Genomic DNA, 17,285 nt, shown 5'->3' with positions numbered 1-17,285 from the left:
AGAGAAGGGTTCCCCCCCCCCCCAATAAAACTCAGCATTGAAATGAATATCAAAGGAGACGTATTTTTTGCCCTTGTTTCTGTGGTTTGGTGTGCTGTGTAACAAAATGTTTCTGAGACCTTGATCTCTTTTTCTGTATTTCAGGGCCATGTAATGCTGCTACTTCTCTTAGATTTACCAACTCCCCATTTGGAAAATTGCTTCTACTCTTTCTCCTTTTCCTTTTTTGCTCTAACTCATTCTTCCAAGATGGCCCATGATGGAGCAGTCATGTGCTTCCATCCTAACCACGCTATGTCATGTCAGCACTATGTTCAAGAAATGGAGAAGATACCACAGCTTTCTCCTGCCAAGAATGTGGTACCTGCTTCTTTTAACCCTAATCACAGTGACTCACCCAGTGTTGGCAGGATTCATTTACTCCGCAAGGGACTGACTCCAGAACCCTTGCGATCCCAGCTGGGCATATATAATAGCACTGGCTCCCTAACCCAGAAGATAACAAAGATGAGTAATCTTGGAAGTGCCAGCTGCCCTATCTCAGGAAGAGTGACAGCTCCATGTACTCCATTAAGAAACAGGTATCCAAACTCCCCATGTCCCTCAGGCAACCAAGTTCCCCTGGCAGTCCCAGTCACCGGTGGTCAAAGTTCTGTAGTGACCTTTCGCTTTATTGAGAAGGCTAATGTGAAAACTTTAAATGGCTTCCCACTGATAGAGTCCAGGAAAGAAAATGGTTTGAGCAGAAGTTTGGAATCTGAAGAGGCCTTCCACTTTGAGTCCAACAAGCAAAGAAGCTATAACATGAATGTTCAGACACAATATTCCTTACAGCACAAAGTCACAGCATCCCTGAATCCTGTTGTTTTGGATAACAGAGCAAGCTTCAAAGTCCAGACAGATAAATCCTCTTTGACCATTACAGATGAACAAGAGCCAGTGGTTCTCAGCAGTAGGCAGGAGCATCTTGGCTTTAAGCCGAAGCCAGAGATATCTGCTTCAGATCCTCTTCTTGCTGGAAACAGGTTCCTTTTAAATGCACAGCCATCTTTGTGTTGGAGTAATGGAAGCCAACTTTCTCTTGGTGCCAGCTGCCCTTCCAATTCCCTCACCAGTGGGATGAGCAGCCTGTCTAATGATCTCTTGTGGCATCGAAGGCACCCACAGAGCAGGGAGTCACAGTACCAGGTACTTAGTAAGATCAAATATTTTCTTGCCAGAAATGTTATCTAAGCCTAGGCAACGGAGATCTCACATCTAGGGATCCTCCCAAATAAAAGTCTCTGTCCTTTCTACAGGGAAACTTGTGGGCATATTCACAAGAAAGCTCTGTCCATGCCCAGCGTGTTGCCAAGGCCAAGTGGGAATTTTTCTATGGCTCAATGGAACCTTCCAAGACAGGTAACCCACATACCAGTAGTGTATTATGACAAATATTTCTTTATGATCCACCACCTGAAACAATGTTCTGAGCTTACGTTTGCTATAGATAATGCAAGTATTGTGGAACGCCAATGTACTTGTACATTTTGAAAATGCAAAACAGAAAGAACACTGTCTTGTATAGTATTCTAAAAATAAAAACAGGATCTCTTGCTGCGTAACTCAGCAAGAAATAATGACCTGAAATTCAGTAGCAAAACCCCCCAGAAACATCAAATGCATGAGTAAAAAATAAGGTATTTAGCTGTACTATTGTTGAAAAGGATCGTCATTCAATTCATGGCTGCAGCTGCAATTAACTATAGTAGTATTTATTTTTTTACCTGAGATCCGTAGATGATCTTTCTATTGAACATGTCCAAGCCCTGTGTTAAGCAAAGGTTGCTATATGTGGCATGATCCAGCCAAAGCTAATCTCAACTTAAATTATGTTAAATAGGGCAGCTCAATATACAGTACTATGCAAAAGTTTTAGGCTGGTGTGAAAAAATGCTGTAAAGTAAGAATGCTTTCAAAAATATATATTGTATTTGTTTATGTTTATCAATTTATAAAATGCAAAGTGAGCAAACAGAAAAAAAACCCAAATCAAATCAATATTTGGTGTGACCACCCTTTGCCTTCAAAACAGCATCAATTCTTCTAGGTACACTTGCACACAGTTTTTGAAGGAACTCGGCAGGTAGGTTGTTCCAAACATCTTGCAGAACTAACCACAGATCTCCTGCGGATGTAGGCTGCCTCAGATTCTTCTGTCTCTTCATGTAATCCCAGATAGACTCGATGATGCTGAGATCAGGGCTCTGTGGGGGCCAAACCATCACTTCCAGGGCTCCTTGTTCTTTACGCTGAAGATAGTTCTTAATGACATTGGCTGTATGTTTGGGGTCATTGTCCTGCTGCAGAATAAATTTGGGGCCGATCACACGCCTCCCTGATGGTATGGCATGATGGGTAAGTATCTGCCTGTATTTCTCAGCATTGAGGACACCACTGATCCTGACCAAATCTCCAACTCCATTTGTAGAAATGCAGCCCCAAATGTGCAAGGAACCGCTACCATGCTTCACTGTTGCCTGCAGACACTCATTATTGTACCGCTCTCCAGCCCTTCGGCAAACAAACTGCCTCCTGCTACAGCCAAATCTTTCAGATTTTGACTCACCAGTCCAGAGCACCTGCTGCCATTTTTCTGCACCCCAGTTCCTATGTTTTCATGCATAGTTGAGTCACTTAGCCTTGTTTCCACATCGGAGGTATGGCTTTTTGGCCGCAATTCTTCCATGAAGACCACTTCTGGCCAGACTTCTCCGGACAGTAGATGGGTGTACCTGGGTCCCACCGGTTTCCACCAGTTCTGTGCTGATGGTACTGCTGGACATCTTCCGATGTTGAAGGGAAGTAAGCATGATGTGTCTTTCATCTGCTGCATTAAGTTTCCTTGGCCAACCACCGTGTCTATGGTCCTCAACGTTGCCCATTTCTTTGTGCTTCTTCAAAAGAGCTTGAACAGCATATCTTGAACTTGCTTTGCAATTTTTGCCTGGGAGAGACTTTGCTGATGCAATACTGCATCTAACCACCTTATGTCTTGTTGCTGTGCTCAGCCTTGCCATGGTGTATGACCTGTGACATGAAACCATCTTCCACAACCTCACCATAGTAGCAGAGTTTGGCTGTTCCTCACCCAGTTTTAAGCCTCCTACACAGCTGTTTCTGTTTCAGTTAATGACTGTGTTTCAACCTACATATGAAATTGATGATCATTAGCACCTGCTTGGTATAATTGGTTAATCATACACCTGACTCTAATCCTGCAAGATCCCTGACTTTGTGCAAGTGTACAAAGTATGCAAGTGTAAGAACCAATGCTGGTTTGAAGCCATATTGATTTGATTTGGGTTTTTCTTCTGTTTGCTCACTTTGCATTTTGTAAATTGATAAACATAAACAATTACAATATATATTTTTGAAAGCATTCTTACTTTACAGCATTTTTTCACACCTGCTAAAACTTTGCCACAGTACTGTATATTTGAATCATTCAGTTAAAATCAGTGTTGTTTTAACCAGGGTATTATGGGTTACATACTGTTAACAGTGGTTTTCATCTTTGTATAATGCCCAGAGTCACTGGTGTGAAACAGGTGGCTCTATAAATCATATACATAAGTAAATGACATGTTGGGAGCTGTCTGCTGCCTGTTAGCTACCTATAATATATTATAAATAGACACTTCTAAAGAAAGTATAAACTTAACATGTATACTTTAATAACTTAGGCTTTGTGCTGACAATGATTAGTAGTGATGATATAGATGTACTGGGCAAATGCCATACATAAAGAGCCAGAATCACTTAGGAACTGATAAGTCCATTTTGTTTGTAATGTGGAATTTCTGTATTCTAGGGATGCCATCTCAGAATGCACTTGATCCTTCACCTCAGCTCCTTGGGAAATCCACCCTCTCAGTGCAACAAAAACCAGATCAGATGAGGCCAGAACACAGTCTGTGTCATGTAGAGGTAGAAATTGAGATGACTCCATCAGGTAGTACAAAACTTGGAAACTATGAAACTGGAATAATCCGCAGAACAGTGAAGTATTCAGAGACTGATCTGGACTCTGTCCCCTTGAGATGCTACCATGAAACAAATATTGATGATATTTTGGCTGAGAAAGAAGAAGTGGATTCAGCCATTGAGAGCCAAAAGGACAGTGAGAGCAATCTTAGTTCCATGGGAGTCCCAAGGAAAGGAAACATCATTCCAAATGAACTCTGTATTCACCATGCCATGGAAGAGGATGGCAAATATTTAGACAACAAGAATCAGGGCAATAAAGATGATGAAATATTTGAAGCCACGGTACATCACCAGGAGAGGTGAGGATTTCTCCAGAGTAGTCAATAGAGTGCCACCAATGCTAACTGTTTATTTCTTTGGCAGAGGCCTAATTTACATAATAGCATAACATTTCAATGCAATTTTTCATTAGAGCAATTGAGCACTGGTTTCCTGCAATCAACTGGAAGCAGGAGCTATAACAGTTGTTCCACACAGTAACTAGTCTTCTTCCTCCCCCCCCCCCCCCAGGAGTTCAAAGCAATATACATACACTGAAAAAGGAAAATATAAGTATAGCCTTTAGCTGTATGACCAATTAAAAACTCTTTTATTCACTCAAAAAATACTACTCAATACAATAAATATTTTGGTACTGTGGCATTGTTTGCCTTGCATGTGCAAAAGTGAACAGACATAACAAAACTGGACTGCATGGAGGCCAGTATATTTCCCAAGGAAGACAGTTCCATAGTTTGGATACTACATTTAAAATATAATTTTTCATCTTCTCCCAATACAATTTTTGCCCTAGACCAAGGTCCGAGGGCTAGCCAGAGTCCCATAAGAAAGCTGGGCTAGTGTCTTAGCTTGAAAGAGCTTAACTGTGGCTAGCATATAAGATCCACCTTTGGAGTGAAGAAATTTAAGAATCATGTTGTGGCATATTCACAGCAGCTTTCCTTGAGCCACGGGCATGCTGAACTGCTCCTAGATCATTTGAAACAGGTCACCTGTTCTATGTTGCAACTGTTAAAGGCCCATGAGCAGGGGGTTTGGCCTCTTGACAAATGCCATGGTCTTAGATTTTTGTTAATTTATTGAAAAGCCAAAGTAGTATTGGGCAAGTGTTCTCAAAGGTCTTTTAAGGCCTGCTGGTGTTCTGGACAGGGTGATGCTGCAATCTCTTAACTTGAGAGGAATGGAAATACAAATCTTATCATACCACTGATACTTTATAGGGTGGGCAGCCACAATTGAAGAAAGCTGGTCTTGGAAATAACCAGCTTCTGAAATCTAAAAACATTTATAAATCACAACCAGCATCTTGAATTGCACTCAGAAACCAACTGGTATCTTGTCCATCTTGTGAAGGAGAGAGAAACAAAAGGTTACCTTTGTGGGAGTTTATTATGACTGTTCCTGACAGAAGATATTTAATCAAATAAGAATACATGTCAGTCACTAGAAACTATATGAATTGTGTCAGAAAAGCTGAAGTTTAAAATGAGCTGAGGATTATAAACAGAAAAAAAAAAGTTTTTCAGATGTATGTACCTACACCAAAAGCAGGAAGAAACATGGAGATTTTCTAACCTATAACATACGGATACAAAAACACAAATAATTTTTACTCAGGAGGATTAATCAGTAGTCCTACTAAATTTCCAAGTGCTCACAGGTCTATTTAATCTTTATATACCTAGAGGCAGTCCCATTCAAAATTGTCGTCTTCATTTCTCTGGTGACTTCATTTATCTCCTGCTGCAACCATTAGGCTGGAAATGCTTAGTTTAAGAAATAAGAGGAGATGTAAAGAGGAATGCCAGGTACTCTGTCTGGGTATGGGGACTTGTTATCAGTGAATGGTCAATGGTGTGATGACTAGAAAGCAATTATCAAAAGGACAGCAGCCTATTGAACCACTCTGTAATGAAAGCCTCATTTTACTGCAAGTATAGTTACATTCTTGTTTTGTTTTTACACTGAGCTAAGAGCAAGCTGAAACTGTGGAGGTAATGCTCTGAAAATCTTACCATCCCCTTTGCTTTTCTCAGCTGGGGTTTCACAAGACATCACAAGGGGTTGCATGAGAAATTGTGATTGGAAAACAAACAAACATTGGTGTTTGGACTTCTTTATAATTTTTAATTACTTTTTAATTAATAATAAAAAATTAATAACAAAAAACCATTAAGTGCTATTACAAAAAAGTGACAAAAATACAACAAAGGAAATAAAAACTTGGCATACTATATCATTATAACAGTAAATAGTTACAAATATATATATATATATATAATGCAAATATTATTTAGATGCATAAATATTTCCAACACATTTATGTGACTATCATTTTTTTTTAACTTACTGTCTATAAATGAGTCCCATATTTCATTATACTTGTCCATACAAAGTCTATGTTTATAGGCAATCTGCTTATAAATGGCAAGTGCAATCAGGTCTTCAATTCATTGAATAAATGGAGCCATATATTTATTCTTTCCAAAGCTGCAATGTCAGACTTTTGGCCATAGTAAGGGCACGGAGACTCCTTTTATGTTGTCCAGATGTCAAATTCTGTGTACTAGGTATATAGTTTAAAAGAATATTATCCTCTGAAAATTTTAGCTTTTGTTGCACAATCATATTTATATAGTCTACTACTTTCTCCCAAAACTTAGGACATATGCTTTAAAGAGGTATTGTTCTTATTCCATCTCCAACAAAATGCTGTTTTTGACAATCCCTTTCTATACAGATGTAGTGGAGTCCAATAAACTCTAAATATTATTTTTTGTTGTATAAGTTGTAGCTTAAGGTCCATTGACACTCTTGCTCTAGAAGTTAAGACACTCTCCCATTGTCTTGGCAACATAGAAACCTCTATTTTTTTTTTCCATTCATCCCTTAACATCTGCATATCAAATTTATTGATAACAAATATCTATAAAAGCTAATAGTACTTTTTTTAGTTCTAAAGGATTTAACAAGTTGTTCTAGTATCTCGGCTGTCTCGGAAGCTGAAAATGCTGGTGGTCCAAACAATGTTGTTAACAAATGTTGTAGCTGTAGATATTGCCATCTGGATACATCTAATAGATGATATTTATCTCTTAACACAGCATATGTTAAAAAATCATCTTCATCATCTATCAATGGGTCCTGAGTCAATATTCCTGCTTCCATCCATCTTTTCCATATCACCATCTTTTTCCCAATTTTTAATGTTGGGTTTCCCCATAACGTCAATTTGGCATACGAAAAAGGAAGGAACCTTTTTTTAATTAGACGTTGCATTCCATAGCTTTCTAACTGACATAACATTGCTGTTTGAACTTAGTGTGCTGCACAACACTAGAATTCACAGTGGTGAGAATTTTTATGTACAACTCAGCTGCTTGACCTGGATGGTGTAGGTTAGAAATGAATTGTATTGTGAAGTTTTTGTATTTTTTGCTATTTTTATGCAGGGGTTCCTTGAGGCCTGAAAACAAGGTTGAGAAAGGCTAATCTAACCTCTCTTTGGCTGGTGTGGGTCTTCCGGGCTGTGTGGCCGTGGTCTTGAAGTTTTGTTTCCTAACATTTCGCCAGCACCTGTGACCGGCATCTTCAGAGTGCAGGAGCACAGACAGGAGCAGTTCTCTCTGTGCCCAGGGTGATGTGACCCTTTTTGTGGGTATTTATAGAGATCTGAGTGGGGGGGAAGGAAGGGGGGGAGATTGGGGGTGTGTGGGTGGGGTTGGGTTACTGAGTGGCTGCTTGTTTTGGTGTCAGAATCTGTGTGTATCTTCCTGGGGATTAGGCAGGGTTTTTTCTTCTATTGAATTGTTAATGAGGGGCTGCTGGGGGTGATTAGCAAGTTCATTGTGTGAACTGTTCACATGTCCTGGTGGTTGAGCTGAGTTCGTTGACCTTTTGCAGGCTGTATTTTTCAGGATTGGTAGCCAGGTTTTGTTGATTTTTAGACTCTCCTCTTTTTTATTGAAGCTATGCTGGTGTTTGTGAATCTCAATGGCTTCCCAGTATAGCCTGGGAACCCACACACCCCCAATCTCCCCCCCCCTTCCTTCTCCCCCACTCAGATCTCTATAAATACCCACAAAAAGGGTCACATCACCCTGGGCACAGAGAGAACCGCTCCTGTCTGTGTTCCTGCACTCTGAAGATGCCGGTCACAGGTGCTGGCGAAACGTTAGGAAACAAAACTTCAAGACCACGGCCACACAGCCCAGAAGACCCACACCAGCCATCGTATGCCGGCTGTGAAAGCCTTCGACAATACATTAACCTCTCTTTCTTTTCTCTTTACCACTGCACATCAGCACCAGGATCATCAACAGAAATTCTCAGTTACTCAAGTCTCCTGTGCCCTTCCTCTTTGGGCAGAGCCTATCCAAGGACGGTATGGATTCATTCAGCAGGCATTTTGAGAGCATAATGGAGTCACATCGAGCCAAAGGAACCTCTTATACCAGCCTAGATTCCATTGATATCCTGTCCTCCCCAACTCATACGCAAAGTGGAACTGTCTTCACCTTTGATCTTCCTACTTTTACCCCAGAAATTCAGGAGGAAATTCAAGACAGTGCTAAACTCACTGAGCAGAATTTTGCCCCTCTAGCTCTTCTGGAGCCAGATTCTGGAACCAGTTCTGCCACAGATGTTCCTTGGGCTGAACAGGAAGAGGAAGCAAGACAAAAATGGAAAAGTAGCTTGCAGAGTCCCTGCCATTCAGAGGACAGTTTAGGAATTCCTCTGACCTCCATCATAAGGTGAGTGAATAAGATTAATTCCAGATAGTGCATATCTAGTGAAATGTCTTGTGATTGTTTAACTGATCATCTTTCTGTTTTGGATATGTGTTGTCGGACAGAAATTGCTCAAAAATGTGGACTTACTGGCATTCTTTTCCAGTGTTAACTGATCTGTGCAACTAGTGAGAAGGATGAAAAGTATATGTGGCAATCAGAATATTTAATGTTATTTCTACAGTTAGAAGGTGGAGAAAATGTTGCAAATAAAATGGAGGCCTTTTTCCTCTCTGTCATTTAGACATGACCAGGGTAAAACCCAGCTCCTTTCTTTGCCTAATCCTATCAGACCCAAATTGACTCTCCCTGCCCACAGGCAAAGGCCCCTGCAATCCCATTGAAAACAAAGAATAGAAGTCTCCCTCACACCCAAGGGCAGCCCTAACAGGGGAGTTGCAACACAGAGAAATCCCGAGGTTCATCTTCAATCAGGTTGATGACTTCAGCATTCCAGCTCCTTTAACAATGGACTTCCTCAGCTCTGCTGCCTTTCTGCAAGGGTGACAGAAGTAATCCCAGGGACCTGCCTAGCTTCCCCAAAAGTTACCAGCAAATCAGATCCCTTTGATTTATGCTTGTAGCCATCAACTTCTATGAAAATTTTTGCTTTCCCATTGTTTGGGGTCCCTCTTTCTTGTAAAGCAGGCATTAAATGATGTTGCAATAAACATGGTTTCTTCTCCTTAGTGTTGTGCTCTGTACTTCTGAATTTTCCATGACAAGACATGGATCTTTACTATTCTGAAAGTCACTCTTTCTGAAGGGGGGCTGTGTGCTCTGCTTCAAAATAATTAGTGCTCTGTTGATTTTTTTCCTGATAACCAATTTTCTCTATGGAAATTACTATTTCAAAAGTGAGAAAAAATCTACAGAATAACCCAACCTTTCACCATTTCAGTTCTTTTCCCCAATAATTTTTATAACAACAGTAGTTCTCCTGATCTTAAGGTGTCCTTATTCCATTTTTGTAATTTATAAAATATTGCTTGTTTCCTTGCTTCTTCTTGCTGTTGGCATATATGCTTTGTAAAAGCATCTACTGTGCCTGATTTTTAAAAAATTAACCATTTTAGAAATCCCATCTCTTCAGATATTTTCATATTTTTAGACATTTGCAGAAAGTATCTAAATTGAAAAGGAATGTTCAAAAAATGCAAACATATGTTAAATTGTTCCCTTACCTTTTCAGCGCAGCACAAAAAATCCTTCAATTCTTATGTAAATGAAAGTAACACTTTGAATTAAACATCAGCTATGCAGATGTTAACTGTATATCTGTGGATTCCTCAATTCAGTTGCTGAAAAGCAAAAAAGAAGAGGTAACATTTGACAAATGTATGTCTCAAAGGGAATTTCTTTCTGTTCTGGCTAGCAGCTGAGAGATTGGCAGAAAGATATTTAAAAAAAGGTTTTAAAAAACATTTGTTGTAGTTTTGATCCTCCTATGAGCATGTACTGTATGCTTGTTCTCTGAGAATAGATTTAAGAAATATTGTGTACATAGTTATCAGCTAGATAAATAAGTTATGTACTTAGCATATTTGGGCTGAGTTCTTCTGTATTATCTTCTTAATTTAGGGTGGAAATTGTTCTTCTGGATAGCACTTCTGTGTGTTCCATAGTTATTCACTTTCCATAGAATGATTACTGTCAGCTTAAATCAAATAGGTAATACAAATATGAATAGGTAATGATAACTGTGCAGGATGAAATCTAACTTCTCAACACTAGCAGCATGACCATTCAAATACATGTACTATTTCCATTCTGTGATTTATCTGATACAAAATTGGGTTCTCTAGATTTTATCGTTCAGCCTAAGTTGAATACTCCTGTACTGTTGTAATGATGAACTGGGGGTAAGGATGTGGGGAGGGGGTTCCATGTATTGTTTTGGGTTTCTGGAATAAGGATAAGATATAAATACTATGGTAAATAAATAAATAAATAGTAAAGGAATAAAGAATATTTGCCACTTCTCTTGACAAAGTTTTCCAAAAAAAGTTAAAAATGCTTCCAGATTAGGCTTGTATTGTATAATCTTCCTGCCCCTTTCACAGAATTTTAATGTAGGAGACCCAAATATGTTCCATTTTGTTGTATTCCTACTGTTTCTTTTATTTCTACCAGGAAAAAAGAAACATCTTTTAACTGGTAATGCTAAGTCATTTACTAGGAAATATCCCAATATATACAACACCCTCCCCTGCCATAATAGGGTTACTACCTCTTTGGGTTTGGCCTGGAAAGTCTGGGTTTCCATCTCTTGTATCTGGGTTTGATATTATAGTCTACAGAACCCACCAATTATGTGATGAAGCTAGAATCTCCCTCTCACTGCAGGACACCATCTTTTCCCCACACACATGCACCTACAAGAAACCAGAAGGAACTAGACTCTCTCACTACTCAAAGCAGAATAGCTCTGGAGGACAGTGCCAAAGGATCAGAGGAGAGGGCACAGCCACATTACTATAAAGTAGGTTGATCCCACTCCCTAGGGGTCATCTGATATCTATCTATCTATCTATCTATCTATCTATCTATCTATCTATCTATCTATCTACCTACCTACCTACCTACCTACCTACCTACCTACCTATCTCACTTTTATATTTAAAGGGCTGCCCAATGCATAGCAATTCTGGGCAAGCTACAGACTGAAAATGAAACCCTGGTATATTAAATTGATTTTTAAAAAGTTGATCATAATTGTCATACCACAAACATGCTGAACATAATCCAGTGCAGGGGGACACATATCCCAACCTAACCCAGAGCCTGGAGAAAAAGCCGGTTCTTAAAGGATAGCAGGGTTGGGGCCATTTGATTTCCAGGGAGATGCTATTCCAAAGAGCAGATGCTATGACAGGGAAGATACACCTCCTGTTAGATGGCATTGCTTAATAGATGGGACATGGAGCATGCCCATTCTGTCAGATCTTATGGAATGTGCAAAAATAATGGGCGAAAAACAGTCTCTCAGATAGCCATGCAATATTCCATGAAGGGCTTTGTAGATGACAGCCAGTATCTTGAATTGTACCCAGAAGCTCACCCTGAAAACCAACATAGCTCATACAGCAGATGTACCAGATATACATATAATACATACATACATACATACATAGTGTGTGCATGTACGTGTGTGTGTGTGTATGTGGGGTATGTATATGTATGTGTGTACGCGCGCATATGTGTGTGTATATGTGGGGTATGTGTCTGTATGTGTCTGTACGTAAGTGGGATAAATATATAACATACCAGATATACATATAGGTATACTGAAATAAGCCCATCATTGCTCACATGACTAGATTCTGGACTAGCTGTAACTTCTGAGACACTTTGGACTACTGACAATGGTCTGTGAAATGTCATATTATATCCATGACAAAAACATGTGTCAGGATAAAACTGCATATGCTTCCTAAGCCCCTACACAGCTGAGGCTGCCTCAAGGCTGCCACAGGTGTGGGCTGGTGATCCAGTGAAACAACATCACAGGAACACAGCAGGAAAAAGAGGCTGCCACGGCATGACTGGATTAGATTCAAGCGAAGAAAAGCGCTCAAAATACAGAAGTGTATCTACTGCTTGAGGAAAGGGTAGGAGCCTTTCAGTAGCAATAGGGAGTTTCTGTATTACAAAATGTTGCAATGTATGAGATACAACAGTTATATAAAAGGAAATATGAAATGAAAAGCTGAGTTTTTGGTTGCATTTTAGGGTTGCCAGGTGAAGGTGGTAACTCTGACTATAAATTATAAATTAGGAATTCTGTGATTAGTCTAGACAAAATTTCCTTTTACAAAAATCAGCAATGGAGGGCTCTAACACAAACAATAACTATCACACCCAGAATGGGGAATTAACACCCTCCCTCATCAATTTTTGACTAAAATATCCTCTTGAACAAAACTTACAAATATTGTTTATAATATTATAAAAACAGTAAAAAGGGCACCAAGTATATGTATAAACCATGGGCATATGATACATCAAGCATCTACAATCAGGCTATGTTGGCTCTACTGGCCAGCAATTCCAAGTATACTGCTCCAGGAGAAGCCTATGGAAGAGAGATAAATATACATCTTTCAAATCTTCTAACATTCAGACTAGTGCACAATTATATCCTCTGGCCTAGTGGTACAATTGTTTTAATATCTTCATTTGAATCAAAGAGACAGATTAGGCCTGTAGTTTGCATACCATCAACCCTTCTGCTTAACAATATCCCTGACCAAGTGGTCTTATGCCTGATGCTGGAAATTCCATGACAAAGCTGTGGTGAGTGGACCAGCTTGGACTTTACAACCTTCATGACTACCACAGTGGTATCTTAATTAGGTACTGGTCCAAAAATCATAGCACAGGACTTATCCTTCAGGTACAGTGGTACCTCGGGTTACGAACTTAATCTGTTCCGTGACTCCGGTCGCAACTCGAATTGGTCGCAACCCGAGGCAAATTTCCCCCATAAGATTGAATGTAAATATGGTTAATCTGTTCTGAAACATATGCATTTTATTTTTAAACCACAAAAACCTGAAAAAAAGTACAGTACAGCACAGTATGAAGAGAGAGAATGGGGTGGGGAGGCAGTTATTGTTTGGAGGGAGAGTCCCCCTCCAAAAGGACATCGGGGAGATCTCCTTCAGGGGTTTCCTCTCTTCTTTGCCTCTTAGCTGCAGGCTCAGTTCTGGGGAAAAACCTGTCTAAAGTCAGTTGTTTTTTCCTGCGCTGCATAACCCTCCGGAAATGAGAGAACATGTTATCGTTCATCATCATTATTCTTGCCAAGCCTGCTCTGCATTTTCTTTGGAGCCATGCTGACAAGCACACCAAAAAACTTCCAAAACGCCACAAAACACACCACAAGCCTCACCGAACGTCTCCTTGCTACCGCGATCTCGCCCACAGGAAGCCGCAACCGCGTGGCAGCAGGGAAAATGGCCGCGGATCCGGTTCGTAACCTGAGGTAAATTTTTGCAGCCGGAGCTGGTTGTAACCCAAAAAATTCGTTAACAGAGGCGTTCGTAACCCAAGGTACCACTGTAGCATTTCCCTTAAGGGATGGTTACAGAAAACCCATATTCAATTTCAGACTATTTCCCATTAAAATTTGGCTTATTGTACAAGAAGAGATCTATTAAAATTATCCATCCTCAGAAAGACTTGTGGAATCTAATAGATTACTGAATGCTTTGGATGATTTTTTAGTAACTAGTCTTGCTGATCTTGTTGAGTCTCTGATCTTAGTATGGAATAGTGAGATCCAGTGGGCCATGAACATGATTGCTTATGAGTTCTCTTTTTGATGTTCTGAAATATGAGTTGCTTTATGATTTACCAGTGAGCTCTGAGCAATGAAACAGATTGGATGATAGCTAGCACCATAGGCAGAGAACCATAGTCAGAGAACTGGCGAGTCTGATGAAAATAGTAGTCTCCAGATGTTTTAACCACAATTTCCATCAGCCTCACCCAACATGGCATTAGATGCAGTTGATATGATTGGAAATCCAACATATTTGGAAAGCATTAGTCTGGAGAAAAGCAGGCTAATGTGGGTTATTTGCTAAGCACTTTGTATATCAAATCCAGTATAACTGAACTTACCACTGATAAGAACAGATACTACACTTGATCTTAGCCAAAAAAGGCTGAGGTGCACTAAAGGCCAGTTGAGCCTGAAATCTTCCACTTATATCTGTCACCATCTTGCCTTTTACTTTAGCTCTTGAGTGAAGAGATAGTTTCAGAGAATGCAGAACAAGTGCATTTTCAAAAAGATGCAGCTAATCACCTGTTTATTTGACCCATGGTCAAAAGGCCAAAGAAAAATTAGAGGAATGGTCGATTTGGCCCAGGAGGTGGTGAATGTCTTATCGAACAGTTCTCATTGTTCAAAGATTATGAGACCAGTTTTTAACAATCCCTTTTTAAACTGAGCCAACCCCTGATTACACACATCATTTTTGAAACAGTAGACTTGAATTATAACAGACTTGGCAGCACAGATTCAGGCATTCCTGTGTGCTGGAAACTCTCTCATCAATTTCACTCTAGCTTCTTGTCCAGCTTTTAGATTGAAACTAACTAACCTGAATGACATTTTCAATTTGCTGGCCAACCACGCCCATTCCACCATATCCCCCCCCCCCATTTGATTCCTTCCTATTTTCTTTTTCAAGCTATAGTAAAACAAGCACATTTATTTAAGAACAGAGTTGGGAAAATATGAGATGGGAATGTGATTAAATTGAAGACAGATATGTCCTCAGAAATAAAACAAACTAGACAATCCTGTGACCTGTTGGGTCATCCTTTGAGAGAAAGGTGGTGCTAAATTTAATGAACATTAACTTTTAGGCTGACCATATTTTTTTACCCCAATTCTGGATGGTCCTGTGATCATCTAAGAAGAGTATATATCATAAATAGAAAAATAATTGTAGTGGCAAACGAACTTCAGTAATAAGTCAATATTTCTTTCCTAAATAGATAATCAGAATGACCATGGGTAGGCAAAAAAGCAGTGGGAGTGGGAGTGACTTCTGACTTTCTGCTGGCTTCCCCATTGATTTTGCTTGTGGGAAGCTGGCAGGGCCCATCAGAAAGCACGATCATGCAACCGCGGGGACACTGCAACGGCCACAACTTTGCAAATAAAACTGGTCTGAACATTGTGGAAATTTCAATTCTACAGGAGTAATGGGTCCCAGATTTTTTATGCATTTTTTAATTAGCGGATTTTAGGTACCTTGATTCAAAAATTGTTGCAGTATAATGCACCATTTGGGCTAACGTGAGGGTACAAACAGTTAAACACAATGAGTTTTAGTAGTATATAGATTAGAAATCCAAAACTTTCTGTCTCTTTTGTGTGTTCTAATTCTAAATGAGAAGTATAGAGTGACTATACCCCAGAACCCTACAGTTCTGTGAGAGGTCACTAGGGGTTCCCTGGGAGATCATGATTTATTTTAAAAAAGCGGAGACCAAAGAAAACCTCCAACACTGGGTTGGCCCACCAGAGCACGTGCAGACCCTGGGCAGGGGCAGGGATTGCACATGTGCGTGCAAGCAGGGAGGTGAGGAGTGAGGAGAGAGCAGCAGGTGGCGAGAGAGTGCATGAGAGACACACCACCAGGACCTCCATGCCAGGGCTCTCCTTGCCGGCACGTGCCTGCCTTTCTGCAGGTGCCCGCCTGCCTTTGTGCAGATGCACTTTCTGCCTTTCTGCAGGCACCCGCCTGTCTTTCGGCAGGTGCAGCAACCTAGGGGGGCTCTGTCTCAGGGTGGGCACAGGATATCCAGGGCTGGGCTGACCTGGGTACCAGTGGCAGCAGAAGCCATTCATGGCAGGAGGGGGGGGAGGAGGCAGGGGAAATGGAAAATGGTGGTGGTGTGAAGGCTTTGGCATCAGGGTGTCAAAATTTCAGGAGAGGTTGAGGAGTCCAAATATTGAGGGGAGGAATATTGGAGGTTGCAAGGCTTCAGCCCCCTTCTAGTTTTGCAAAGGGGTCCTTGGGAGAGGAGGTGGAATGGGGGGGTGAGAAAGGAGAAGCTGGATTTGAGGAATGAGGTACTGGTGGTGCAGGGAGAGGGCAGGAGGCCGTAGGCCGACTCAGTGTGCCAGAATCATCTACTTCCCTGTGATGCATTTTGCAGTTATCATTCATGACAGTTTGAGATATTGTTCAAAAACTGTACACACTCTTAAAAATAGCCCAAAATAGCCCAAAAAATGCAACCTGCAAAGGCCAAACATTTCCCACAACTCATCTCCAAAACTCAAGTTTGCCCCAGAATCGAGTATTTGTGCAGCAAAAAACAAGCACAGGTTTCACATTAAAGAGGTAAGTTTCAGGCTGTATTTTTAGTTTAAGAACACTGTTAATGCATATATTCTGGTGTACACATGAAACGAATATAATAATTTTGTAACTTCTGGCCTATATTTGAGCCTGTATATGCAGGGGTTCCCTGAGGCCTGAAAAATATTTCGAGGGTTCCTCCAGGGTCAAAAGGTTGAGAAAGGCTGATCTAAGGTAAGTCTGGAAGAAATATGCCTATATAGTTGTAGATAACTTGAAGCCCCAGATCCCTTTTTGCAGTCCATAGAATCACTTCTGACTGCATTTAGTGAAAATATGTGGTATTTCCTGCTATGTGGAGAGGGAAAACACTCAAAGCTAAAGTAAGTTTAATGTAACTTTTTAAAAAACTTCTTCATGGCCCTGCTCACTTTGCATCATCCTTCTACCTCAAAAACAATAGCTTGTAAACATCAAATAGCCTAACTGCAGCTGCAGAGGAAGCAGAAGTTGAACAGTTCTGTGGTGCTCTGCAACACCTTGTCAATGCAACACATGCCTCCTCAAAGATGCCATGCTAATTATAGGAAAATAGAATGTTAAAGTTGGAAGTAAAATAGCACCTGGAATGACAGGA

At 40.4% G+C, this 17,285-nt stretch overlaps 1 protein-coding gene and 1 non-coding gene across 2 annotated transcripts in view; one reads left to right on the top strand and one right to left on the bottom strand.

The window, feature by feature from the left end:
- Positions 1-237: 237 nt before the first annotated feature.
- LOC103062811 (PH and SEC7 domain-containing protein 1) overlaps positions 238-17,285 on the top strand; it is a 124,789-nt gene continuing 107,741 nt past the window's right edge. Inside the window, exons 1-4 of the mRNA XM_088144263.1 lie at positions 238-1,188; positions 1,299-1,401; positions 3,854-4,328; positions 8,340-8,783. Of these exons, the coding sequence (XP_088000389.1) occupies positions 250-1,188; positions 1,299-1,401; positions 3,854-4,328; positions 8,340-8,783 (1,961 nt within the window). The 5' untranslated portion in view covers positions 238-249. The remainder of the gene's footprint in view (positions 1,189-1,298; positions 1,402-3,853; positions 4,329-8,339; positions 8,784-17,285) is intronic.
- On the bottom strand, positions 14,318-14,503 carry LOC112541742 (U2 spliceosomal RNA). The gene has a single exon (XR_003085705.1). It is a non-coding gene; the product is annotated as a U2 spliceosomal RNA (small nuclear RNA).

This window comes from Python bivittatus, unplaced genomic scaffold (genome assembly GCF_059951505.1).
Source record: "Python bivittatus isolate LINGU-HERP-01145 unplaced genomic scaffold, Pbiv_v1 ctg000400_np1212, whole genome shotgun sequence".
In the NCBI taxonomy this organism is placed as follows: Eukaryota; Metazoa; Chordata; class Lepidosauria; order Squamata; family Pythonidae; genus Python; species Python bivittatus.
Note: the sequence above shows the minus strand (reverse complement) of the source record. Positions and strands in the feature narration are given on the sequence as shown.